The 26,973-nt window shown below is 59.2% G+C and overlaps 3 protein-coding genes across 3 annotated transcripts in view; 2 read left to right on the plus strand and 1 right to left on the minus strand.

Annotated features, from left to right (window-relative positions):
- The window catches only part of C21H7orf50 (chromosome 21 C7orf50 homolog), a 125,069-nt gene extending 121,914 nt beyond the window's left edge, over positions 1 to 3,155 (plus strand). Inside the window, exon 5 of the mRNA XM_045994173.1 lies at positions 2,400 to 3,155. Within this exon, the coding sequence (XP_045850129.1) occupies positions 2,400 to 2,582 (183 nt within the window). The 3' untranslated portion in view covers positions 2,583 to 3,155. The remainder of the gene's footprint in view (positions 1 to 2,399) is intronic.
- Positions 3,156 to 6,295: 3,140 nt separating this feature from the next.
- LOC123933955 (cytochrome P450 2W1) lies at positions 6,296 to 11,730 on the minus strand. Its single transcript, XM_045993754.1, has 9 exons — positions 11,554 to 11,730; positions 9,956 to 10,118; positions 9,508 to 9,657; positions 9,278 to 9,435; positions 8,132 to 8,305; positions 7,643 to 7,781; positions 7,361 to 7,545; positions 7,018 to 7,159; positions 6,296 to 6,723 (listed from the first exon to the last, which is right to left on the minus strand). The coding sequence occupies exons 1-9, from the start codon at positions 11,728 to 11,730 to the stop codon at positions 6,509 to 6,511; spliced, it is 1,503 nt and encodes a 500-aa protein (XP_045849710.1). The 3' UTR covers positions 6,296 to 6,508.
- Positions 11,731 to 18,908: 7,178 nt separating this feature from the next.
- Positions 18,909 to 26,973, plus strand: LOC123933941 (cytochrome c oxidase assembly protein COX19). The gene is made up of 3 exons (XM_045993729.1): positions 18,909 to 19,104; positions 19,477 to 19,588; positions 24,043 to 26,973. Exons 1-3 carry the CDS (start codon positions 19,023 to 19,025, stop codon positions 24,125 to 24,127), a joined length of 279 nt encoding a protein of 92 aa, XP_045849685.1. The 5' UTR covers positions 18,909 to 19,022; the 3' UTR covers positions 24,128 to 26,973.

A 26,973-nucleotide genomic window follows, 5' to 3' on the forward strand; every position in this document is an offset into this window, starting at 1 on the left:
TCCTTCCAGGAGCAGGACATAAAATTGAGTTTCGGGGATGAGACAGATCCGTAAGCCCGATCTAATCGTGAGGTGGACTGACTGGGGCTGGAGGGAAAGCCTGGAAGTGGCCCACACGTTCAGGACACCCCGAGGAGGAGGGAGCCAAGGCCAGTCGACAGGGAAGGAATCTGTCCCCAACAAGCCTCATGGGGCCAACTGGATGCCACACATCAGAGAATGAAAGTGACCTCAGCCGACCTCTAGCAAAAGTGAAAGTGAGCCCGAGCCGCAGGCATCAAGGCTGATGCTCTCCCGTCATAACCTCAGGTCGGGCACAGCTGCCTTGAACACAGCTCTACAAGCACGGTAACATGGAGGGACGGACAGACGGGAATGGGACAGCCCCCCACAGGATGGAGAAAGTGCGCATGTGTCCCATGTCCTGCGGCCAGTCTGCTACCCGGGCAGAGCCTTCTAGCTCGGTGACGGGACAGCCCAGTTTCAGAGTAGACAGAAGATCCATGCAGACGCTCCTCCAGACCAGACAGTCCAGGTGGGCGGGAGCCCCTGCAGCAGAGCCCCGCGTCGCTGGCGCCGGGGGGAACACCCACCAGCCCATGGCGGCCAGGCCAGTGAGGGTGCCTGGTGGCACGTGTTGAGCAGGACACAGCTTCTCTCTGCCATGTGCCTCTTGGAGCACCCTGTTCCCACGTTGGGGCTGGATCTCATCTCCGGACTTCTCTGAGGATGGCAATAATGCAGTCTTCACATTTTGTTCTCTCCATATAACCTTTATTTTGTCCAGGTTGCTTGTGGTTTGTGTGCTTGGCCCCTGACTTTGGAATCAGAGACTTTGCTCCGACACAGTGCCCTGTAGGTGGCCAAGGCCCGCACACTCCTGTGTGGGTTGATGTGCTAGACTCGTGATCTTGGGTTTTCTCTCCTGTATCCTCTGATTTCAGAATAGAATCTTCTAGTCTTGCTGCAGGACACAGGCTTGGCTACTGACGCTGTGGAAGCTGGTGGAGGGCAGCCCATTGGAGGAGGCAGGGGGCAGCTGTGGGGGAGACTTGGGGGGCAGCCTGTCAGGGGAGGCAGGGGTGTAGCCCATAGAGGGAGGCAGGGGGCAATGCGAAGTGAGTGGGGGAAGCAGCTGGGGAGGAGGCCGGGGGGGGGGCAATGCGGAGGGGGTTGTGGGCAGCCTGTCAGTGGGCAGCGTGGGGGGCACAGCAGGGGGAGGGGAGGGGTGGGGAAAGCTGCCATTCAGCAGGTGAACTCTTGCACCCCCTCCCTGTGCCCAGCCCACCACCCGGAGTCCCTGCACAGGGAGTCCCTGCGCCTCCCGTGTCCGTGGCAATGGGCTGCTCTTAGCGCGGAGCTGCTTTGTGCTCTGAGTTGAGCTCTAACTCATGCACTGTGACATTTAGCGCTGGAGCGTTTAGCTCAGATGAAGTTCACGTGTCTGGGGTTTATTTAGCTGCTTGGGTGCTCTGTGTCCCATCTAAGAAATCGTTGCCCAATCCCAGGTCACCGAGATTTTCTGCAGTGCTTTCTTCTAAGAGTTTAGTTTTAACTCCTCATTGACCCATTCTAAGCTGACGTCTGAAGCCGGTGTGCGGTAGGGTCCAGCTTCCTGCTTCTGCACGGGGACATCCCGTGGTCCCAGCAGCGTCCGTTGGAGCATTAGCTCTTCCCCACTGAAGGGTCTCTGTGCCCTTGTCAGAACTGGCTGACCGGCGTCACCTCCTGGTGACCATGGTGGGGGACTGTTTAGGGGGCGGGTCACCACCTGGGCCCCGGCTCTGCCCTTGCCCTGGATGTCCGTGCCAGTGACTCTGCCTTCAGGACTCTGGCTTCAGAGTCGAGACGTGGGAGTCACTGCCTGCTTTTTGAGTGGACCTGGCCATTCCTTCAGTCTTGCCTCTGGATGGTACCAGCTGGACCTGGAGTCAGGCAGCCTGGGGTGATGGCAGTTAAACTTGGTTTGATCAGCTTCATCTCTCTCAGACCTCCGTTCTTTGTCGTAGAAGATCTCTCTCCTCACAAACACACCTGTCTCTTTAGTGGCATTTCAGGAGGGGTGAGAACCCAGAGCTGCTGAGCCTGAAGCCCATGGAGGGAACAGCCCAGGACTGGGAGAGGGTCGCTGCAGGAGGTCGGACCTCCCTCCCTACCTCCCCCAGTCCCGTGGTCCTACAGGAGGGGGGGGACAGAGTGGGAGCAGGTGTGTGGCATGGGGTGGGGGGAGTCCTCTCGCCGGCACAGGGGTGCAGCCCGAGATGCCAGTTGCTGGGCCAGGAGCCCTGTGCGGAGCCTTGGACCCACACTGCGAGTGCCTGGTTTCCCCACCACTCAGTGTCCACACTTCCCATGCCACCCTGCCCCGCCTCTGACAGCCTCATCTTGTCCCCTCCCAGGTTCCTGACGAGCTCTTCTCCACCCTGCTGGCCTACCTGGAGGGGCTCAGGGGCCGCGCCCGGGAGCTGACGGTGCAGAAGGCGGAAGCCCTGATGCGGGAGCTGGACGAGGCCCGTGGTGCAGAAGCCCTCCCGCGGGAAAAGACCCAGCGCATCCGGCAGGTGCTGCAGCTGCTCTCCTAGGGGGTGGCCGGCAGGCCCGCGGGCCACTGCCACCGCTCAGGATGCAGCCACCCCCCAGCACGGGGCCCTGACGAGGAGCAGGTGGGGTACCCACTGGCCAGCGGCCCTGGGGACTTCCAGGCGCTGAGTCCCTGTGCCTGCTGGCACCTGACCTTTGCAGGGACTGACTCTGCATGGGCAGACTGTTTATAGACAATGACGTGTATTCATCCCTTTACAGCAGAAAGTGACCACTGCGACCTCACCTAGAGGTTTATCCTGGCCTCTCAGTGGCCCTCAAGACTGCAGGGTCATTGCTTGTTGAGGGAAAGGTCTATTTTTCTACTCGGAATGTCTTAGAGATTGACCAGAGCCAGCCCATTCCTCCAGCTGTTGTCCATCCCCGCTGGGGGGTGAAGGGGGGGTCCCTCTGGAGCCGGCCGCCTGCGTCCGGGTAACCTGCCTGTGTTCCCCGACAGGTCCGGGCCATGCTTGCCCATCCGTCACCTCCTTCTTGGGGCCTTCACTGACCAGTCCCAGGGAAAACCTGGCTGCATTTTCAATAAAACTGGCCCGTGTTGGCCGTGGCCCTCATTCTGTGCACCCCGTTCTTACTTGCCTGTCCTGACTGCGAAGAACTTGTCATGACAGTGAGCGTGCGTCGGGCCAGAGCCGAGGCCCCCGGGGACGGCATCCCAGCAAGCCCCCTATGTGGCTCTCCTGCCTGTTGGTGCCGGGCACTTGCTCTGCGGGCCCGCCATTGGCAGGTGTCAGCAGCGTCCACGCTGGCTGCCCTCCCACGGCCGTCCCCGCTGGGAAGCAAGCCTGCTTGCCAGAAGAGCACACATGTCGAACCCTCTAGAAGTCACTTCAGGCATGGCAGCCCACGCCTCCTCGGCCAGTGGGAAAAGTCAGCAGGCCCTTGGGGAGGACCTGCGCTTCCTGGGACCCGTGGAATCACACAGGGTGATACGTGCGGTAGTCTTAAAACTTGTCTCCTGTGGTTTCGGCGCCCTGCCCTGTGACGTGGGTCAGCTTCCAGCGCAAATGAAGCAGAGGAGACACCGTGTGACCCCTGGGGTGAGGGCAGGAGGAGGGGGCACCACCTCCCACCCAACATCTGTACCTTGATTGCCCCCCATGGAAAGGGGACATTCTCCGCCACGCCCTGGTGGGCATTTGGCCCTGTCCCCCACCCACGGGTGCAACTGGAATTCCGGTCACACACATGAGCATGCGTCCAGTTCTGGGTGGGAGCAGCTGGCCCGACTCCTCTTTGGCCCAGGTGGCCTTGGAGACAGGTAAGTCCTGACTCCATAGTATCCACCAGGGGAGAACTCGAACACCGAAGCACTTTGGAAGCACGCGTCCATGCAGGTCTGTGAGTGCGTCAGCAGACCAGTGTGTGGGTTTCACAGCTCCACAGATGATCTGGGGACATGGACGGTCAGCCTGCCAGCCTCACTAGGCCCAAGCTCGGAGGCATCCTGAAAATTGCACTGAGAACTGGACATACGAAGGAAGACCCGTATCTACAAAGAAAGGGCAGGTTTTATTTTTTTTTTTTAACGGAATCAGGGTTGACTGATTAAGAGCTATGGCTCTGGGTTTCCTGGCAGCCAAGTTGAAAAGGGAAACCCGATTGGTCCCAAGTCCTCAATGTTTGTTACTGGATATGGTGGAGAGAGCAGGGCACTCCCCAGTACCAGACTGGAGCACTTTCCGCCCTAAGAGCTCCTGTCTGAGCATGAAGTGCTGTTCCCTCAAGGTCCCCAGGCAGAAGGGCAGAGGGAGGTGACACAGACATGTCACCTGGACAAACTGTCGAGAGGCATCACTTGGTGTGGGTCCAGCCTTGGTTGCTGGGGGTGCCAGTCGGAGATGGCCCTCTGATGAGGCCCCAGGGCAGTGATATGGGAGGGCCTGGGGCCACAGGGTCAGGAAACGACTTGACCGTGGCTGATTTCCCGCCAACACCCCCCTCACTGGAAATGACCCAGATGCCCATCATCAGCCAAACAGGAAACTGAAGTGAGCACCGCTCACCAGTAGAAGGGAAGAAGCCTGGATACAGGTCACAGAATGGCTCTGGGTGGGGGACGATGGACCACAAGGGCACACCGTTGACACCACTCAAACAACATCCTAGAGACAGCAGGCCAGCTCATCTGCAGTGACGGAACCCCCGGGCCAGGGGCCAGGCGGGCACTCGGGCACCAAGGTGGCTTGTGGCTACACGGGGTGTGCAGGTAGGACACGTGCTGAAGCTCCTCATTCATGACGCCCCAACAAGAGCAGAGACAAGCCTCGCGGGGCAGAGTTCATGGGGAAACGGTAAAACAGGTTTGTTGTGGCCTTAAGGTCTGTTCTCTGCAAAGTTCTGCGAGTCCATCACGTAGACAGCGTCAAGCACTGTCAGGACGTCAGAATGGGTGATAGGGGGACGGGACTGGGGTGGGCCTTGTCAGTCTAGCAGGCCATCGGCACCACCCACAGCCGCCCGGCCCCGCCCTGCTCTCTGAGGAAGCAGCCTTCCTCCACCGGCTTCCCTCTCGTCCTGGGAAACATGGCTTGGGCTCTCCTGACCGCTTACGGTGAGAAGTGGGGACTAGCCGTGGAGTGGCCCCTCGCCCACTTTCCCTTGCCGGGGCCCCCAGGAGAGCTGTGCATGTGTTCAGATTAACCAGTGCTGACCCAACAGGGACGTGCCTCATGGCAGGCAGGGGATTTGGGGGTCCAGACTTTAGATGGCCGCAGAACCAGGATCCCGGCCCCTGGGATGCACTCTCAGCCCCTCTTGTGTCTGCCTCTGAGGGTGGGCGCCCTACTGCCCTGGAACCACAGCCACGTCTGGGGCCATGAGCCGCCTGCCGGCCCTCAGAAGCTCCTTCTCTCACATTCAAGAGGCGGGGGTGTGGGAACCGACATGCAGGGCGGCCGTCAGCACCTCCTGACCCACAAATGTCCTGGGACCCCTAATGGATGTGCGCAGGGGCTTCTCCCCATGGCCGTGCAGCCTGGAGGCTGAGCTCACTGGAGGTGCAGCCGTGAGGAACAAGACCCCGAACTTGGAGGATGGGCCAGCCTTCTAAAGGGAGGAACGAGCCCCGAGGACACCAGGCAGACACACAAGGACACACACAGGGACCCCACGCACACGAGGACCCAGAGTCATCAGACTCACAGACACAGAGAGCAGACAGCGGGGTGGGGGCTGGGGGAGTGGGCAGGGGTCCATGCATCACGGGGACAGGGGCTCCATGTGGGGATGGAACGTTCTGGAGCCGGACGGGGGGGACGTCTGCACAGCAGCGTGGATGCTCTTGGTGCTGCTCCCCTGCAGGGTCCCTGATCCTCTGGTGGCAGCTGTCCCTCGCCTGGTCCTGGTGCTACGGGCAGAACACCTCCTGGATGTGGCCCCCCAGGAGCTGCAGGAACAGGGTCGGGTCTGCAGGGGAGCACGGGGCTCAGGCTGGCCTCTGGGTGGATGTCTCTCGCACCCCAGCTGCCCGGGGCACCCCTGTGCCTGGTGGGTGCCTGGCCAATGCTGGCCCTGTGGAGAACTGGGCGGGGGCAGCATGGAGGGCCGTGGGGAGAGGAGGCCGCAGGGAACCCAGGGAGGCATGCATTGGGGTGTGGAGAGGGGGTGCTTCACCCCTGGTGTGTGAGGGCACCCTGAGGTATGGGTGGGGGGCCTGGGTGCAGACAGGCAATGCTGATGCCCAAGGGATCTGGGGGCAGAGGGCAGAGAGCAGGGAGCTCAGGGCAGGGAGGGGGCCCCAGTTGCCTTGGGAGACTGGAGGAGAAGGGGTAAGGGGCAAGGGGAGCTAGAAGGGGGCAAAGCCCCCAAAAGAAGAGGATCAGGCCCAGGAGGGGCTTTCTGCCTGTCCATCCCTTTATTTATCCCGCATGCATCCTCCACAGAGTACCCCAGGCTGGGACCTGGGTCAGAGCTGGTCTCCTGGGTAAGAGCCTCCGGGCCTGGGCACCACACAGAGGGCCTGGGCTGGCGGCCGCATCGTGAAGGCGGGGGCGGGTGTGGTGTCCAGGGCAGTGGGGCTGAGGCCGGGCGGGGGCAGCAGGCGGTATCTGTGGAGGAGGCCGGCAAAGAGCAGGAACAGCTCCGACCTGGCCAGGCTCTCCCCCACGCAGACGCGGCGGCCTGCAGAGGAAACCGAGGCACAGGGTGGGGGCTCCAGGCCTGCTCTTCGCAGGGCTGTGCCAGGGAGCCCGGCCAGTTTCCTGGAGCGGAGGGAGAGGGGAAGCTCTGGGAGGACGAGGGAGGGCTGGAGCGGGGGCGATCTGAGGGCAAGGTCTGCAGTAACCAGGACACGGCCAGCTCTGGGGGCAGAGAGGCTGTGGGCAGCAGGAGGCCCAGCAGGCTTGACCCTGAGCTTCCGAGGTCCCTTGGGGTGAGGGGCCCCGTGATGTCCCCACCTGTGAGGGCTGTGGGTACCTGCAGAGAAAGGCAGGAAGGCGGCCCGCTTCACAAAGCGCCCCTCAGCATCCAGGAAGTGGCCCGGGTTGAACTGGCGGGGCGTCTCCCACTGTGTCTTGTCCAGGAGCACCGAGCTCAGCAGGGGGATCACAGGCGTGCCCTGTGGGCAGGCAGCAGGTGGGCGGGGCCCGCACCCCTCCAAGCAGGGATGTGCACTGAGGGAGAGGGTCCCCCCAGGAGGCCAGCCTGGTCCTCCAGATTCCCAGCTGGGCCCACCCTGACCCAGAGTAGAAAGGAGGAGGGAAGGAAGGGGGAGGGAGGGCCTTGCCCACCCGTCAGGGTCCGGGAGGTGGGTGCCCACCTTGGGGAGCAGGTAGCCGCCCAGCTGGGTGTCAGCCGCCACGCACCGCGGCACATGGGGCAGGAGGGTGATGAACCGCTGGACCTCGTGCAGCACGGCATTGGTATAGGGCAGGGACCGCTGGTCCTCCAGCCGGGGGAGCCGCCCGGGTCCCAGCACACGGTCCAGCTCTGCCTGCACCCGGCCTGCGGGTGAGAGGTAGGGCCAGCATCCCTGGGCCTCGACGGACCCCCACCCACCCCGCAGGTGGCCATGTCCTGGGAAGACAGGCTGGGAGCTCACCTTGCACACTCGGGTGCTTGGCCATCAGGAGGGCAGCCCACTGCAGTGTGGACGACGTGGTCTCTGTACCGGCCATGACCATGTCCAGGGCACAGGCCACAATGTTGGCCTCGGCAAACAGGCCTTGGGGCTCTTTCCCCTGCAGAGGTGAGTTGGATGGGACTCAGCTGGAGGCTGGGTTCCATGGACCACCCACCCCCGACCCAGCTCTGGGCTCAAGAAAGGAGCAGAAGACAGAGCCTTGGCAGGAAAGCAGAGCCGAGTCTGCTGAGCACCTACCACATTCTGGGCTCCCCACATCCTTGCAGGCATACCTTGAGGTAGGCACTGCAAATGCCCCATTTCACAGATGGGGAGACTGAGAGGCCCTCAGCTAGGAGATGGAGGAGGTTATGCAGGACCAGCATGGACCCCTCCCCAACCCCACTTCTCCGGGGGGCGCCCCAGATGCCCCAAGCCTCTTAGGCGGTAGGGTGGGTCTGCCCACACCTGGCCCTGCTGGATCAAGGCGTCCATGTAGCTCTTCACAGGGCCTCCCCTGGGCGTGGGGGGCCGCCGCCCCTCCAGCAGGGTCCTCAGGATAGAGCGAACCTCCTCTATCTTCTGCAGGACAGGCCGGTGCAGCCGGAGGAGGGCCCCAAGCCAGGGGTAAATGTTGAATAGCTGAAGGCGGAGGGCGAGATAGCCGGTGGGGTCAGGGTGCAGGCCCCACACCCCCCAGGTGTGTTCACCTGTCCAGGTCACCAGGTGCTGCCCCAGACCCCAGGCAGAAGTGCTCGGTAGGTGCTGTCAGTGGCCACAAGAGGGCGCCTGGCTCTGGGTGGGCTGGGGGGTGGGGTGGGGGAGGAGCCTGGCCCTCCTGGTGGGACAAGCAGCCCTGGGGCTTCCAAAAAACCCTCCCAGGTCAGGAAAGGGGTGCCACAGGACAGGTGCTGGTTTCGTGTCTGCAGACAGCTGTGATCATGCCCGTCTCTGTCCACCAGAGCCAGCAGGACAGTGGTGGGGGGTGGGGTGGGGGGTGGGGTGGGGGGTGGGGTGGGTCCCACTCATTAAAATCATTAAAACAAAGAAGAATTGGCAAACTTAAGAGTTTCAGCGGACCCTGCTGTGACCAGGTTGTTTGAGGGGCTAGCACGTGTCCAGCATGCAGATGTCTGCGACTCTCCTGATGCAGTGTGACCGCTGGATGTCCCCTAGAGCATTAGTGATCCCTGGATGGATTACACAGGGCGCCTCTGCGGTGAGGAACAATCTGCTCCGACCCCTCCGCTCCATCCTCCTGGGACTGGCCATATCCTCCGCCCAGAGGCCGACAGAGGCCCCTAGGACAGGAGCGTGAGGACTGGAAACTCTGTCCAGCCCCTGCCTCACGCACATGACCGTGGGTCTATAAATACACGCACCGCGATCAGAGGCATGTGCTTAGCGACCTATCGCGGAAACAGTCACGATGGCCAACATTTCACACTTTGAAAAAGAAATATGCCTGGGGTCACATGACCAGTGGGTGTCAGAAACAGGACGGGCCTTGGGCCTCCTGGCTTGGAGTCCGGTGCTGTTTTGGCAAGGTGGCAGCTCCCCTCTCTCAGGCAGGGACCACCCCCCACCCTGAGGCCAGGAGCAGCCACCTCTCACCTGCAGGCTGGGGGTTCCCAGGAGGACCATGACCTCATCGATAAGGCTCAGCAGGGACAGGAACACGGGATCCTGGTATTCGAACCGCCGGCCAAAGAGCAGCGTAAACGTGATGTTGGAGGGGGCCCAGCCCAGCAGGGCCAGGGGGAAGGGCTGGCCTGGAGTGGGAGGGAGACGGGCCTCAGGGGGTGAGGGGACCCCCACAGGGGGGTGCCCTGGCCCCCACTCACCTCTGTAGCCGTCCAGCTCCCCCATGAGACACTTCAGCTCCTGCAGGACCTTGCTAGCCACGGGCCCCCTCCCCACACCCAGGCTGTGGAGGGTGCGCACAGTGAACTGGCGGGCAGCCCTCCAGCGCGCTCCAGATGAGAAGAAGATGCCTGCAGGCCAGATAAGTCACCTGTGAGCACTCCCGGGTGATACAGGCAGGGAGCAAGGTCAGGGGGCCTGGCTGGGGCCTCAGCCCCACCCCGAGCCTCTTCACCCAGGAGCTGGTCTTGGTAAGCCACACCCACCCTTAGCGTGTCCTGGTCCCCGGCCATAGGGACACTGTGTCCCTCCCCAGGAGCCACGCTGGGCACACTCTCCTGCTGCTTGGAGAGGCAGAACCCGCCGGGGTCCAGGGACTCCTATGCTCAGCTGTCCTCTGCCCACTCCCTGCCCGCACCGCACACCTACCCCCACCACCCTGGATGAGCTGGAAGATGGCGATGGGGGGCCGATCAGCCAACTGCAGCCCGGTGCCCACCAGGGCCTCCCTCACAGCCTCGTAGCCAGCCAGCACCACCGTCTTCTGGCGCCCCAAGTGGACAGTGAACACCGGCCCGTACCGTTCGGAGAGCTGGTGGGGACAGGCAGGAATGAGCCAGCAGCCCTGCCCCCAGACTCCCATGAGCACCCCCAGGCTGTGCCCACGCAGAGCAGACGCGGCAGACTTGGAGCCAGGGCTGGCACAGGCAGGATCTGTAGAAACTGGACCCGCCGCAGGTGTGCGCAAGCAAAGGCCTGGGAGCCAAAAAGCAGGAGCCGGTCCCCGGGGGCAGTGGCCTGCCGGACCCCACTGAGCCCCATCCCCATCCATTCCTGGAAGGCAGGGAGAGCTGCCGCTGGTGCTGGGTGTCTCTGTCATGGTTTTCTTTTCCGGGGAAACAGCAGAGAGGGCTCCTTGGCACCCAAAGACGAGGAAGCAGGCAGTGAGAACACCTGTCTGCAGGGTGGTCTGTGCTAGAAGCCTAGGGGTCCACGCAGGGAGCAGAGGGCCTGTTCCTACTCCGACACCCCCCAGCATTGAAGCCCAGACAGGCAGGAGCAAGGGGTGTCCAGACCTCCCGCGAGCCCTCCCGCCCAGTCTGGAGGCACAGAACCAGACTACACGGCAACACGTAGTCTGACGTCTGATGCTTCCGTGTGTACGCATTCCCCTTCTGTGCCTTTACACGTGGGGACACTGAGGCCCGGAGGCACGAAGTGAACTGCTGTCCATCACATGCACCGAGGGACAGAGCCAGACCTGCCCTTCCTGTCCACACCCACTCCACTCCCCGCACGCAGGGCAGTGGTCCCCGGGCGCGACACCAGGCACAGCCTAAGAACCCTGGCGCCCTGGGTGCTTCCTGTAGCAGCCCCCCTGAGGGGCCAAGGCTGCAATCCTTTCCTCTCCACCCACATGCAGGACTGGGTGTTGGGAGGGGGCACCAGGAATCAGCAGTGCTTCTGGGGAAGGAGGGTGGAATGGTGGTGGGAGCCGTGGTTGGGGTGGGGGGCCAGGCCTGTACCTCTGCTTACCTGCTGGGCCAGCGGTTCCTGGCTGCAGGGCAAGGCAGCCTGCCCTCAGCGTGGGGCCAGGACTGTCTAGCCTCCAGCCCAGGCTGGGAGCAGCCACACCGAGCAGGTGCTCCCTACGCCCCAGGCACACCTGTGTGCTCATCCAGGTTCCTTTCCACAAGGGCCCTCTGCTGCATGGTACTACTCCTGGGAGTACCTGCCTCCTCCCCTCCCCTGCCCCCAATCTGGGCTCTTCTCATCAAGTGCTGCCTCCTCCAGGAAGCCACCTGACCTGACACTCCTGACCCCCTGCTCCTTAAATGGCCCATCTGCTTCCCCGTAGGGTGGGATGTCTTTCTCTTCTTCAAGGCAGGGTGGGCACTTGGGCCTCTTGTGTCCCCTGCCAGGCGAGCACCAGGCTGGGACACAGAACTACCCCCAAAGGGGTCCTGGAGCACAAGCTCAGCTTCCCCTGAGATGGGGCTGGGCTGCCCAGGACCCGTCCGCCCTACCTCCATCAGTGACCGGTCCTGCTGTGACACACGCAGCGAGTGCAGGTTTCCAATGAGTGGGAGTGGGCGTGGCCCAGGGGGCCAGCGAGGGGCTGGGGAGGGGGTGCGGGTGCAGGTTCGCAGCAGCCCCCAGAGCCCCAGGAGCAGCAGCAGGATCCCCAGGAGCAGCAGGGCCATGAGGACGGCAAGCAGCGAGGCCCCAGCTCCCCACCCTGTGCCTTATAGGCTGCTGGGAGGGCGTGCCAGCGCCTCACCCCCCACCCCGAGAATGTGGACCGAGCAGTTTGCAGGGGACAGTCAGGCAGCTTAAAGTGACAGACGTGCGTGCAATGTGGGGTCGCATCTGTGGCAGGGGGCCAGGGGGCCAGGAGCTATCTGGGGGGTGGGCATCTAGACCTTGCCCTGGGGGCATCTTTGTCCCTTGCCTTCTGGAGAGAACACACCACGGGGTCCAGTCTGCCCCTCCCGCAGGCCTCTGCCTTCTGCCTCAGTCTCCCCATGAGAACTGGAGCTCATGGGGCTTTGGGACACGGGCCCAGCTCTGAGGGGAGCTCCGAGCCTCCCTCAGAAGGGCCTGTGGGGTAGGAGGTCCGTGGAGACCCCGGGGCGTTGGGCCAAGAGGGTCCGCACAGCAAATGCCTTCCATCGCAGGGCCCTCAGTGTCCCCTGCAGCGTCCAACGGCGAGCTTGCCCTGAGTGACAGCCTGCTCCCCGATGGCTTTGTGAGTGTGGTCACCTGGAGCAGGAGGCCCTGGCCGGTGCAGGGCGGGGCAGGGGGTGCCGGCTGGGTTTACGAGCCCCCGTCTGTCTGTGTCACACTCCGGTCTCCTCACCCCCCGGTGCCCCGGCTGGGAGGGGAGGAGGCGCCCCGTGGAAAGGAGCTGTGAGGGGCGGGAGGGCTGCTGGCATCAGAAGTGGCTGGGCCTGCTCTGCACCACCTGCCCTGACATGAGGCAGTGGGAACCCTGTCCCATGTGGGGCCCCTCGCTGCGTGGCCTATCTCCTGAGTATGCCGTCCGTGCCCATCCACAAAGCTCAGAGCCAAAGCAGCCTGACGGCCGCCACCCCCTTCCAGCCTCTACTTGCACACCTCCTGTGACGGGGTGCTCACTGTCTTGCGGGCAGACTGTCCCGTTGCACAGCCCGTGGCCGCGACAAGGGAGGACGGCTCTCTAACAGCTGTGTCTCCAGGTCATTTGGGCCGAGTGCCAGGTGCCAAGGCCACTACGAGGCGTGTGGGCTGTGGGTCCTTGCGGCCCAGGATAGTCCACTGGATTAATTCTGCCAGCATTTATTTAGCTCCTGTGTGTGCTAGGCTCCGTCCGCAGCTCGGGCTGCAGAAATTGGTGGTCAGAGATCCAGAAAGGGTCCCCCAGCCGCACAACAGAGACCCACGTGGCAGGGCCTTTGCCACTGAAAACACCTTGGGCATTGCTGCTGAGCATTCGAGTCGCAAGGTGGAACGGCATTCCGGCCACGGGAACAGGCTGTGCAGAGCCCAGAGCAGCAGCAAGCGAGGTGCTGGGTGGACAGCCGTGAGAAGAGGTGCAGTGCGGCCCGGCGCGCTACGGGTGGGGACTCGGGGTCCCTGGGGTGAGGTTTGAGGGTCGGTCCTTCTTCCTCCTTCAGGTCCGTGAGGCCTGGGCGCCTGTGAGCCACGCTGGGCGTGAGGCCAACACCTCAGTGCCACGGCCTGGGTGGCTGCAGAGCCGGTGGGCCCCTGCAGGGTGCGGCTGCATGGGTGGAGGGGATTTTCCAGAACCTGTGGGGCTCAGCCAGTTCCTGGCGTTTTACCTGCAAGACTCTTGAGGTCCTCCCAACAGCCCCGGGGGGTTCACCCCCATTTCTCAAGAGAGGAAGTGGGACACGGGTTTGAGGGGCTCACAGCACCCCCCAGCCTCTGGGTGCACTTGTGGTGAGGGGAATCAGTGTGGGGCCCCCACAGCACCCAGCACACGCTCTGCGGGCATCCCACCCCATGGGGCAGGGGTGTGGTGGTGAGGGACGCAGACTTGAGAACCAGACTCATCTCCCCGGGTACCATGAGTGGGAAGGGTTCTTCCACATCCAGGTCCCAGAAAGATGAAGCAGGAAGGCCCAGCGGATTGTCCCCACCTCCCTAGCTGGTGGTTCTGCGGAGCCATGCTGCCCCGCCTGTCTGCAGACGGGCCTCAGCTTGGGGCCTCAGGGAACCCACCTGGCAGGAGTCCTTTCCTGTAAATGCAGGTAGAGTTTATGCTTGTTCAAGTCCAGCCTTTTCAAGGTACAGTTCTGCAAGTTCTCACCAACTCCTGCAGTCATATGACCACCCCCAGGACCAATATAGAAACAGTCCCATCCCCCCACCGATTCCCGCTTGGGAACCAGGAGTAATGATTCCTGGAAACTTCAGGTAGAAGGTGAAACTGAGTTTGCTCATCAGCTGACCCTAAAGTTGGGACTGTCTTGGATTGTTGGTGGGGCCCAGTGGAATCACAGACCCAGGAGGGAAGGAGGCCGTGGAGGTGAGCCAGAGCGAGGTCCTTGTGGGGGCTCCCAGGGCCTGGCCGGGCTGCGCCAGGGTGGCAGGGAGAGCCGTGTTGGGACTCTGACCTCGGGAACAAATTTGATGAACTTGTGTTTTCAAGCTTCAAGAATGAGGGTTTGAACATCAGAGGCCACAACCTGTAACCTATGACCTGTGACCTAGCTTTTGAGTCACCTCATGGGGGTCCCGAGGCTGCCCCAGTCCCAAGAGGAGGAGAACTCTATATGGGAGGAGCAAGGTTCTAGAAGAGTCCATGGAGGACGGAAGTGGGGAGCACCTGTCCCATCTGCCCTGAGATTCAGCCCTTGTCCCCTGGGGACAGGCTCAGGGTTCCTCCTCCCCAAGGGTGTGGCCTCTTCTGTGTGTCTCTAGTCCCGGGGCCTCGATGCCCTAGACCTCGCTGACCCTGACAGTGCTGCCCAGGCCTTGGGAAGCCCCCTCCCCGTGACTCCCAGGCCACCTCTCCTCCAGCTGCTCAGCCGGGGCCCTTCCCCTCCTGGGCCCAAAACTGAAGCAGCAACAAGTGTCCCTTCCACTGGTCCCTTCCTCAGCAATTTCTAGAAAGGGCTGCTGCCCCCCTGGCTGGCCCCTGCCCCCTAGCACCGGGGAGGGGTCCTGTGCAGGTTGCTGGCGGCCCCACCCCTCACCCCTGTGTGAGTCCTGAGGCTGCAGCAAAACCAAGAACCACAGCCGGGTGTCTGAAACTCCAGAAATACACTCGCCGGCGGGACCAGAAGTCTGCGAGGAGGTGTGGGCAGGCCTGCGGGCTCTCGGGGAGGACCCAGCCTGCCGCTCTGGCCTCGCCCGCCATGGCCCACAGTGGTCTCATCTGGAGACCCTTGCCTTGCGTGCACAGACTGCTAAGTGCGTCTTCTGTGGGTGCCACCTGTCCACGCCCCACAGCACCCAACAGGCTCTCGGCTGGAGGCATTCGTGTGGCTATTCATCCATTCAGACAGAAACGGACACACACCCCGCTGGGGCTCCAGAGTCCACCAGGGGTCGACTGTGAAGTGAGCCCCCTCCCCGCTAGGCCCCCCCGCCCCGCTCGTGCGTCCTCCCAGAGGCTCTTGGTATCTGCTTGTGCCTGCGTTTGCTGTGTTTGTAACTGTATTCACGCAGCTGGTGTCCAAGCACGCCCTTGGACGAGTTCACGTACACGCAGCCGTGGAGCCTTTGCCACATTCCAGACCATGAGCATCCCGTTCGCCCCGAGTCTCCTCCTCCCTTGTCTCCCTCCCTTTGTTCAATCACCTTTTATTCTTGCAGTGACCATGTGGCCGGATCAGACCCCGGACGGGTGCCTTGTCTCCTCTCCGCCATTCTGTCTCAGTTGAAAACATCCCACTCGAAAAACCTGCGTTCCCAGTTGCAAGGGATACACTGGGTAATATAGGTTCCCAGCACCAGAATCCCTGAGCCAAGGGGCTGCCCTTCGTTAGAGGCTGGCCAATGTTCCCTCTGTGCCTGGCGGGACATCATACCCATTGTCCCATCGGCAGCCTGGATCTCCCCACCACCACCCCCGTGAAGGGCATCTGAAGGGCCCTTGCCTCATCGGCTCCCCACCCCCATGCTGATGCTGGGTAGTAGGGTCTGCTGGGCTTCCACTCTGCCCCCTCTCATCTCTGCTCACCCCTCCAGTCAAGGGCAGCTCAACGATCTTCTTGGCATAAAGATCATCTTACAAACGTGAGACTCCTGAACATCAGGGCCCTGCCCACACCTTCTGGGCTCCAACCACCTAAGGGGACCTTCCTCCATGTCTCATGGCTTTCGCGCCCAACCTTTCTGTGCCATCTGGGACTCTTTGTAGGGGGAAAATAACCCCAAAGTGGCTGGAGTGTTGGACTGGGTGGAATGGCCTCCCTCCTCCCCAATTCATGTCTCCCTAGAACACCAGAATAGGCCCATATTTGGAAATGGAGTCTTTGGAGACATAATCAAGTTTAGGTTAGGATTAGGGTGGCCCTAAGTCCAGTGACAGATGTCCTTATAAAAGACAGAAAAGTAGAGGACACAGACACAGAGAAATTCAGGTGACCCTGGAGGCCGCCAGGAGCTGGACGAGGCAGGAAGGACACCCCTCCCCGAGCGCCCCCAGAGGGAGCACGGCCCTGCCTGACCCAGGTTCAGTCCTCTTGCCTCCCTGGTAGGAAAGAACATGTTCCTGCCCTCAAGCTAGATGTTCACATGTAGGAAACAGAAAAGCTGCAAGTGATTGTTTTTCCTGTAAAAATGCAAATCATTTCTGTCTGGTAGAAAAGATAATACCGAAGGTCACGGTTTATTGCCCTGTGAGCTATTAACCTGTTGTAGGTCCAGTTCAGCAATGCGACTCCGGCAGCCTTACTATTCCTCTGACCAGCTGTGGCTGTGTCGGGGTTGGGTGCCCTTCACAGAACCAGCTTTGCCATCTGGCCAAACTCCTCCATCCTTGCATTAAATGAAACTAACACACGTGTAGCTTCTATTTCTCTGAGGACCACGTTTTCATCCTTTTGAAAAATAGACTTTTGCAGCAGAATTATCAAAGTGGAAAGATCTGCGATGTCTAGTTTCAGGCAAGGTTCGATCTAGGGGCTGTCTTCAAGGGGGTGTATCTCAGCCCGAGGAGTGTCCCCAACTGATGCCGGTCAGGTCATCTCCACCAAGGCCAGACCACGCTGCAAGTTCTTGGCAGAGCCAATGGTCTCTGTTTTACACCGCTGAGCTGGGGATGTTTGTTACACGGTGCTAGGTAGCTTGTACACTGGTTGCATCCTCTTGGATGTGGTTCTCTCCATGAGAGGTGAGGGCTAAGTACCCCTGCCTAACCGGGTTCATCCTTCAAATGCTGAACTAACTGAACTCTGCTGTATGCCCGGCATTGTTCCAGAGGCCTCATGCCAAAAGCCTGGCACTGAAGAGGGTTTCCAGAAACATCAGTTCTTCCCCGACTTCTTGTATCTGTGCGCCGCAGATGGAAATCCTGTCCTCTCCCAGCCAAACATCTCATATAAAGCAGTAATCATTTGCCAGGTACAGACGTATCTATTAAAAGCTGTCTGTCACCTCTGGGTCAGCGGGCCTCCAATGCTTCATTGGTCCTCAGGGCTGCTGGACGGAGAGGCTGCAGGCAACCTTAGGGGGCAGGGCTGACCTCTTTACTGCTGAGTGGTATGATCTAGTCAAGTGGAAAAGTGCTATTTGCTGGGTAATAAAAGTGTCTTTTGTTCACTGCTCTGGAAACATATTAATGAATAACCCAGTACGTGGCCCCTGGTTCCAGTTGCCTAAAACGGTCATTTATTTGACAAGATCAAGGTGCAGTTTTCCTTTTGTAGGAACACTAGGCTGACCAAGGCCTCAACAATGGCAATGGGCTTTCCCTGTGGACCCCCACTAACCCTGGCAGAATCGGGGCCAGCTCCATGTCGGCCCTGGACACACAGCTGAGTGCAGCCTCAGGCACGGAGACCCAGTGGTGGACACCACAGAGGGGCAGGCGTGCTGGGGACCCAACGAGGAGGGAGCTGGAGGCCTTCCGGAGACCTTGAGAAGGGGGCAGGCACTGTTCTGCAAAGCCCCTGAGTTACAGAAAGTGCTCCTAGTCCTGACAGTAGAAGGAGGCACGGTGCTAGACCATGTCAGGAACTGGGGGTGGGGGGAGGCGGGGAGCTGGTAAGCCCAGCTCTAAGGCCCAGCACGTGGTTGGCATTGGGGTGGCAGGGATGCAGTTTCACAGAGCACAGGTGTGCTGGGAGGGCAGTGGATCCTCTTCTTCCATCCAGATGAAATCCAGAGTCCCAGTTTGGGGACAAGGGGTGGTTGCCCTGGGGACGGGGCTGGGAGGAGGCTCTGCATGGAGAGCTGGGGTCTCCATGGAGCCCTTTCGCTGTTGTTCTTGTTGCTGTGATAATAGTAATAAATGACCGCCAGAGCCCTAGCTGTTCCTGATGCACTTAGAGTTCCGTATAGGTGGAGTTGCCTCCCTTGCCCCCCACGAATGCATAGCTGAAGACCTAACCCTCATTGCCTTAGGTGACCTTTTTTTGAAATAGCACCCTTGCAGATGTAGTTAGTCACGATGAAGTCATTAGGGTGCGCCCACCCAATCTGGCTGGTGTCCTTGCAAGCAGAGGACATATGGACACAGACACACAGTGGGGGGGAGGGGAGGCACAGGAGGGTGAAGGTAGAGACGGGGTGTGCGCAGGCGCTGAAGAGCCCTCGGACTGCCGATGACCAGGTGCAGTTGGGGCGCAGCCTGCAAGGGGGTGTCCCCCGAGCCTTCGGGAGGAGCCAGCCCCGCCACACGCGTCCGTCTCAGATGTCTGGCCTCCAGAGCTCAGAGCAATCATACTTCTGTGGCTGGAGCTGCCCGGTGTGGGACGCTGTGTCGTGGAGGCCCTCGCTCCTTCCTGCTCAGCAGGTAGGCCCTGCGGACCCTTGGGGATGCAGAGGGCCGCACAGCCTGCTGGGACCCTGCCAGTGCACCTGCTCTGGGCTTCTTGCGGGCTCAAGCTGTGAGTCTTTGCGTTAACTGCGGAGCCTCTCCGGACTTCCGTCTCCTCGTCATAAGATGACGGCTGGCCTCTACCAGTGGGTCTCTGCGAAGGTCCGACAGGAGACTGCCAAGGACTGGGCAAAGCCGCCAGATCAGGGCCTTTCAGAGCCCGGCGGGTGCGGGGCCTCTGGTGCGCGGGCGGAGCCCGGTCCGTAAGGGGTGGGGCCTGCAAGGCGGGGCGGGGCCTCCCGCGGCCCGGGAACTGGTCCCGGCGGTGGGGAGGGACCTTCGAGGTGGGGCGTGGCCTGAGGCGTAGGTGGCGGGACACGGGGGCGGGGCCTGCCGCCAGCGGCCGCTCTCAGCTCGACTTGCTCCGCTCTCCCGCGGGGGCCTGCTCGGCGCTCGACCCGCCGCCCTGCGTACGGAGCGCGTCGCACTCGGGGGCTCGTCAACATGTCGACGGCGATGAATTTTGGGTCCAAGAGCTTCCAGCCGCGGCCCCCGGACAAGGGCAGCTTCCCTCTGGATCACTTCGGTGAGCGGCGGGCCGCGGGTCCTGAGTGTCCGGTGGCACCGCGCGGCCCCGCGGCGCAGGTGGGGAAACCAGCGCCGAGCGGCTGGCGGGAGCTGGGAGTGGGGCGGACCCGCAGCGTCCGGGCCCGCACTGCTGAGCACCGCCGGTGTGGGGCCGGCGTCCGGGTTCACGGGGAGCCTCCGTGGAGGCCGGCGCGCCGAGAGCAGGTGACACACTGTGCTGTCGACACCCATGTTTTCCTGTGGAACGTTCCAGACACGCCCCGAGCGAGAAACAGCCCCGCGGGAGCTCCCGGTGGCCGCCTTCCGGCGTGTCCCGCGTGGCCTGACAGTTTTGCTTGAAGAGGAGATGCTGTTTTCCTTCTCGTTCCAGGTGAATGCAGAAGCTTCAAAGAGAAGTTCATGAAGTGTCTCCGCGACAATAAATTCGAAAACGCTTTGTGCAGAAGGGAGTCAAAAGCCTATTTAGAATGCAGAATGGAGAGGCAAGTACCTGGTGACATGTGTGACTTCTAGAAGCTTCCTCGGCTCCCGGAGTATTTCTTTCCTGGCAGCTCATTGCAGCAGGGCTCATTGAGGCTCGGGTCTTTCACAACGTAGAATTGCTTGTCCCTGGGATTGAGGCCTGCCAGATTAAATGGTCCCAGAAGTTGTGCAGCAGCCCCGGGTACATTTCCATGAGTGACAGCGTCATACCTGACTGCATTCCTCAGAGTATTTTCTTTCCAGATTTGGGAGCTGCTGACCTGTGGTTAAGGTATCGGAACCGTCCGTCATGAAAATGCTGACCGAGCCAAAAGATTTGAAGGTTGTGGGTACACAGTTTTTTCTTTCACATTCTCAGATCACAAAAATGTTCAGTGTAGTCTCAGCTGTGCTTGAAATGTGACAGGGGAGACAATAGACCATTTCAGAAATGATGAAAGATGAAGGATTTGTTCTGTCTTGACCAGAATTCACCAGAGCTCACTTTTAAATAAAACAAAGGTTTGTAACTATGATCTGTTAAGATTTTATTTAAGAACTGTTCTAGTCCTTAGTGGGGAAAGGCAGGTAACATATATAGTGGGAGTGGGAACTTTTATTTGTGATTTTTAAGCCCTTTGTTAGCTCATTAAGGAATCCAGTCTTCACTTGGCTCTGTGTGAAGATAGGTTGACATAAACCAATCCAGTTGGAGCCCCATTTCGACTTTCCCATAACAAACTCAGACATTGCCCTCGAGGCAAAATCTCTTGTGTTTCTCAGGCCCACAGGTGTGTGGAGGGCTCTCTGTAGACTCGGAAGGCCCTCGCTCTGTCTCTGGAGTCGTTCAGGCTCACAAGGGCTTAGATTTGACAGCAGATCCCCCTGAGTCCAGTTCTCACCATCTTTAAGTAGCACATTGTGGGATCATGTGTTCACATTACTGTCTTTTAAATTAACACATCTTTTAAAGATGGAAACTAAGTAAATTTTTTCTTGGAGCCACCACATTTGGAGACAGTCTGAAGTTGGTGTCTGTCAGTGTGAGGGTGTGAGCAGGTCATCTGTCCCTCTGAGGTTTGCATTAATCATCCCTGTGCGGGCCAGAGGACCCAGCACACACGGGTGGCTGCCCCTGCTGGGAGCTGTTCTGGGGTTGGGCTGCCTGGGTCCCCAGAGAAGCTCCTGGCTTGCCAGGTGAAGGACCAGCAGAAGGGTCCTGTCTTTTCTCCCCATTTGACCCAGGGAGTGAGCTGCCTCCTCTCTGTGTGTCCATGCCTTGCTCAACACAGCTGGAGACTGGCCTCCCCCGAGGCCTGCTGAGATTGTTGGGGACCAAGGGAGGCAGCTGGCTACTCTGTGGGTTCCAGCCAGGGTCAGGCAACGTTAAGGTAAATGTAAAGGGTGCATGTGTGTTTCTGACTTGGTCAGTGATTTCGGTCTAAGACTTTTGGATGGTTTTTAATGAAAATCCATGGCCACCCAGATTCAGGAATGAGATTTTGCACATTTGCTTCTCTTGTATTTTACAAACCTCTTTTTTTCTGTTATTTTTAAAGATTTTATTTATTATTTGAGAGAGAGAGAGGTATCATAAGTAGGCAGAGAGGCAGGCGGAAAGAGGGGGAGAAGCAGGCTCCCCTCTGAGCAGGGAGCTTGATGTGGGGCTCGATCCCAGGACCCTGAGACCATGACCTGAGCCGAAGGCAGAGGCTTAACCCACTGAGCCACCCAGGCACCCCTTTTCCCTTTTGTGCTGAAATCCCAGACGTGTCTTACCTGTTCGTGTCTCTCTATGGATCTTTGTAAAAAAAAAAAACAAAAAACTGCACCACAACAAGTTTTTAAAGCTGCCTCTTGGGACGCCTGGGTGGCTCAGGGGGTTAAGTGGCTGCCTTTGGGTCAGGTCATGATCCCGGGGTCCTGGGATTGAGTCCTGCATCAGGCTTCTTGCTCAGCGGGGAGCCTGCTTCTCCCTCTGTGTGCCTCTGTCTCTCTCTCTCTTTGACAAATAGATAAATAAATCTTTTAAAGAAATAAATAAGTAAAGTTGTCTCTTGAGGCCTTGGCCCATTGTAGCCAGATGTGGAAGTATGTGTGCTGTTGTAGCTGTGGGCCACATTTTCTCACGGGAAGAGCTGTCTGGGGTTACCAATAGCAAATACATGTATGATCTGCGATCTCAAGGCTCTGTAATTATTTCAGTTTGATTCCTGTGCCATGGGGTGGGCCTCCGGGATCATGCAGGTGCATCCCAGAGTGCAGGTTGGCGTGAAGGCCAGGCCTCCCAGAAATCTGGCTGCCCTAAATCATGGGCTTAATGCTGCCTCAGTCCCTAAAGAACTGGACTGGAAGTGGGATGTTTTCTTCAGTCTCTTCTCTTATGCTAAAAGGAGGCATTGAAATCATCCTTTGAGCTTTAGAACTTGCTAAATGTTCTATTTGTTGTTTTTTTAGGACCTTTCCAAGGAGCTGGATTTTGTGAAGATTTAGATTTGTAGAAAGAATATCTTGAACTGTTTTACTTCGTTTCTGTTTTTTTCTTCCTGATTACTTCTTTGTGCTGCTAAACTCGCAGGTCCTTCCTGTCCCGACGGCATGTCGGGAGGAGCACCACTCGCCCCTGTGGGCCACCAGCCCACCTCACCTTCTGTAGCGGGTAGTTGGACATGGGTGTCGCCAGGTTCGGTCAGGGCATGGACAGGCTGCATTCCTTCTGGAGGCTCCAGGGCAGAGTTCCCAGTGGCCGTGCTCCTTGGCTCATAGCCCTCTGCCCTCTTGAAGCTGGCGTGGGGTATCTCTGACCCTTCCTCACTTCCCGTCTGTCTCTCATTTTAAGGGTTCACGTGATGAGGTTGAGTCCTGGGTCACTTCACTTCAGAATCAGCCAGTTAGTGACTGTCCTTCCACCTGTGGCCCGAACTCCCCTCTGCTGTGGAGGGTGACACGGGCTCCAGCGATGAGGGTGTCATCTGGGGGGTTGTTGCTCTGCTGATCACAGTGTGAGACCTCAGTTTTAAGAACTGTTGGCCAGATGTCCTCTTTTGCTAAGATGTGAAAGTTTCTCATTGTTTTCCTCATTTGGGTTTAAGGAGTGGCACATGCGTTGCATGCTCTAGATTTAATCTGCTCTAGAGTAAATTCTACGGACTGAGGTTTGCAGTTCTGGGGATGTTTTCCTGAGGGATAAGTGACAGTCCTTGTGAGGTTTGTCTGGAGATCCTCTCTCTCTGCAAGGCGCTGTTTCTGCAGAAGCGTGGCCTGCTCCCCCTGGGGCCCCGCAGAACCTGCGGAAAGCGGGTCATCTGAGCAGGTGACTTGGATGGGCCGCGGTGCCCAGCATGCTGGCTGAGCACCAGGCTGGGTGCACGGGCTCTGCAGTGGGGGCTGGGACACAGTGTGTGAAGTGGTGGTGGGCTTTGTGCCAGCTGAGCCCGGCTGTTCCTGTGGGGACACGCTGCTGCCCCCTCCCAACCCCAGGCAGGCAGGACAGATCCTCTGAGAGTTGGGGTCGACCCACCACCCCTGACCCCCAAAACAAAACAGAATGAAAGCCAGGCCTCCCTTTCCCTGGAGCATGGGTAGCAGGAAGCCAGACGGGGGGAGACTACTGAGTTCAGCAGGGGCTCTGTGCGGGGCATTTCCGTCTTCATGGCCCTGACTTCTGTGGCCGTGGTGGGAGGCTAGCACATGGCTGGTCACAGGAGGAGGTGGGAACGGGACATGGCTGCTGGCCAGCTATGAGACCCTGCAGGGCCTGGGGCAGGAGCGAGAGGATGGCAGAGCCCATGCACCACGCATCTGGATGTTCCTGAGCTACAAGTAAAGCTAACACATGTTGACCATGGACAGAACAGGTCTCCTTACATGAAGACTCTTTTAGATAAACGTGGTGTGGTCCTGGAAATATGTTTCTTCCTTGTGTTTTTCTTATTAGCGCTTTGGTTTTCTCTGGGTTACGTCTTGCTAGGATACACTTCGATTATAGCTAAGGTTTCTGGTCAGCGGTAGGCTGTCGGTCCTTAAGCTTTTGGGGAGTCAGGAGTTATGGATGGATCCTTGACCAGAAGGGTGGTTGGTGCCCCTCACTCCTGCATTGTCCAGGGTCTGTTGTACCAGATAAAGTCTGTCCTGGCCTGTCCGCACCTTGTCCAGGGTGTCTTCACAGGGACCTGGAGGTCAGGTGTCTGCTCCTGCTGTGCCCTCGGGGAGCCTCACAGTGGTCTGCCCGCTTCATTTGGGTCCTGGCTGCGCCCTGTGCGTGGGGAGCTCTGTGCACTTGTTGCCAGTGGCTTTCCCTCTGGGGTTCAGAGGTGCAGGTGTCAATCAGCCTGGAGGAGGAGGGCGCAGACGGTGACCCAGATGCAGCGGTGTCCCTGGCTGCGGGCAGCCCCCCAGACACCGGTTGGGTGGGATGGGATTGAAAGTGCAGGCCCGTGCAGACAGTGTTCTTCGTTTTCTTCCCTTCTCGTAGGCAGCTGATGGCACAGGAGCCCCTGGACAAGCTGGGATTTGGAGATTTGACTGATGGAAAACCAGAGGCAAAAACTAACTCGTGATGGAAAAAGACCACCGGCTGCCTGGCTTTCTGGGATGGAGCGCGTTGTGTGACCTTGTCAGATGCCAGCTTAGGGTCAGGTCCTATGATGGAGAGGTTCTGGAATGCCCTCCTTGACAGAAAGAGCTCATCCCGATGTTTCCCAGGTGGTTTTGAAAACTTACTATTATTTTTAGATCTCATTTTTCCCCGAGAGTGTTAGGTTTTATCTCTACATCAAGTGTGGCGGAGTTCCTAGGGAGACCCGTGCCAGGTGGGAGGTAGGAGTGCGGAGTCATGCCCACCTGGCGAGGGGACACGTGGCCTGGGTGACATGGTGACTCCACGGTGTGGTACTGTGCCTGGCTCCTCGGTGCTGGCGTGCTGAGTGCTCTCAGCTTCGGCCTCCACGGAGACACAGGTGCTGTCAGAAAGCACTCCCAGGCAGAATGGTTTCCTTGTGCTTCTGGGCACCAGTTCACTCCTGTTTTTCTAAACAAAATATGAACTTGGGAAGTCTGGCCTTTGACATGTTTGGCCTAGTGATGTTTCCGGTCGTGCCTGAACACCAAGTACCTTTTAACCAAAGGCTCATTTTCTGACCAGTACAGACTGTGTTTATAAAACAAGTAACAGTGACCCGTGTACTGTAACTGAGAAACTAAGTGTCAGGACGCTCGTAGCTCGCCTCATGCATGTGGTCTCCAGCGTCTCCCTCTGAAAGCACACCCACACGGTCCTGGGGCGTCACCTTCACCAGGGCTACCCCCAGAATTGCCTGCAGTCACTTAAACCTCACGTGTGCCCTAACCCAGCCAGGGTTTCCAGGCAGCTTCGCTACGTGGCCAGGGTTCAGACGCCCGTGCAGAATGCCGCCTGTGTGTGGGTCTGGGCCCAGTGCTGCCCTCCCTGGCTCCTGGCCCGCCGGCTTTGGTCCCAGTGTGGCTAATGGAAGACGGTGGACATATCCCCTCCCGGACAGTGACCCCGGGAGGGACCGCCAGCCATGACTGAGGCCTGGGCTCCCGAAAGTCCCCACTGCCTGCTCCTCAGCCATAGGTGGTAGAAGTGTGGCTGTGTCCCGGTCTCTGCCTTCACGTCCCTCTGATATCAGCCCGTCCGCAGTGGGTGCCTCTTGGCTTAGATCCTCCCTGGAGTAAGTCCCTCCCGCGTTTGGTGCCGTTGCCACGGTGCCAACTCTGCCCCGTGTACCCGTGAGTGGTTAGCTCCTCCTGCTCCCGCCCGCCGTCTGTCACCGTTGGGTATTTGGGCTCTGTCTTACGTCGTCATCGTGCTACAGACTTTTTCATGTTAGCATCCAGTTGCTAAGGTGTTTTGGCTTTTAACGCCAAACTGAGCCATGAAACTAGTTTGTGTTTGCTAACCGTCCAGAATTACGTACACACAAGGTCGTTTATGTGGTATTGTTTATAATTACGGAACGCTGAAGTGACCCAGATGCCCACATGTACGAGCTTTTGGTGAACCGTGGCTCTTGGAGGGACCGTGCAGGGAGTCTGAACTGACACGGGCTGGCCTCCTACCACAGGCATGCTCTATGTGAGAAAGGCAGATTCTAGAAGCATCTGTAGTGACATTAACAAGGAAGACAGGAAGCTAGAAGTATCTGCACATTTGTGCAAACACAGAATTGAGGAAGGACAGAGCAGACGCTAAGGAGGATGGTGGCTGCCATGCCGTGAAGCCCTGACTCTGAGCCGAATTTCTGTTCTCTGTGCTCAGAGATGACACGGCTGTGGGGCACCCAGCATCAGCTGCGGTGGGGTTGGGACAAGAAGACTGTTCTGTTGTCTGGCCCACTCTGAAAGCCAGTGTTCTAGGACTAGAGAACTAGGGAACACGGAGAGCCGGGGTCTGGGAGTCCCTGTTGTGTCACAGATAAGGTGGCTGCACAGAGAGATGTACTGTAATGTGTGCGTGCATCTGCGTGCACCTGCCGGCCCTGAGTGCCCGGGGGCCTGGAGTCGTGACCCCTGCAGCAGGTGCTCGCCCTTGCCCCATCCCGGGCTGGAGCGCTACTCCTGACGGCTAGAACCAGGCTCCCAGAGGGACCACTGGTGCCCGGGCCAGAGTGGGAAATCCAACCTGAGCCTTAACCATTTGTGGCAGAAAGCAAGAAATTGCTGGAAATAGGATGGGGGCTTGTTGGAAGAATATAGCACCACCACCCCCCCGGGAGCCACATCCGGTCAGTTGGAGCAACAGAATATGGTATTGGGTTATAGTCTTCAGAATCAGTGACTCTGCACAAGTCCATGCTAATATAAATCACTAATGGGGTTAAGTTGTGGGCAGAGGAGGGGCAGTGGGCAGTGGTCTGCCCAGCACAGAAGCAGCAGGTTGGGGACAGAAGTCACAGCACAGTGGCAGGGGTAGAGGCGAGAATTGGCTGGGAGCTCGGAGTCGGGCCGAGTGTGGTGTGAAACCTGGGGCCTGTCCTGGGGCCTCCTCTCAGGTGTGGTAGAGATGGCAGTGTGGTCACACTCGGTGGCCTACCCACGGCTAGCGTCCCCCTCTGATGCCCTCCTTGGTGTTCCTACCTCACTCCAGTGAGCAGATGCCAGACTACACACATTCTGTAGAGTGAAGACTGGTGCTCATGGGTGTCAGGGTCCAGAGAAAGGAGGGCTCCGGGAGATGGATGGACTGCCACTCAGGCCCTGGGCCGGGAAGGACAGTGGCGGGCAGCTCCTGGGGCGTGGCGGTCTGCAGCCCGGTTACCAGAATGCTGGGATTCTTCTGATTATCTTACGGTGGCATTTGGGGAAGCTGGATATGAACTCTCCTGTTTTTTCAAATTTTTGGAAATCTAAAATTATTTGCATTAAACTGTGTGGTTGAACTTTG

This window comes from Meles meles, chromosome 21, assembly GCF_922984935.1.
Source record: "Meles meles chromosome 21, mMelMel3.1 paternal haplotype, whole genome shotgun sequence".
Classification (NCBI taxonomy): Eukaryota; Metazoa; Chordata; class Mammalia; order Carnivora; family Mustelidae; genus Meles; species Meles meles.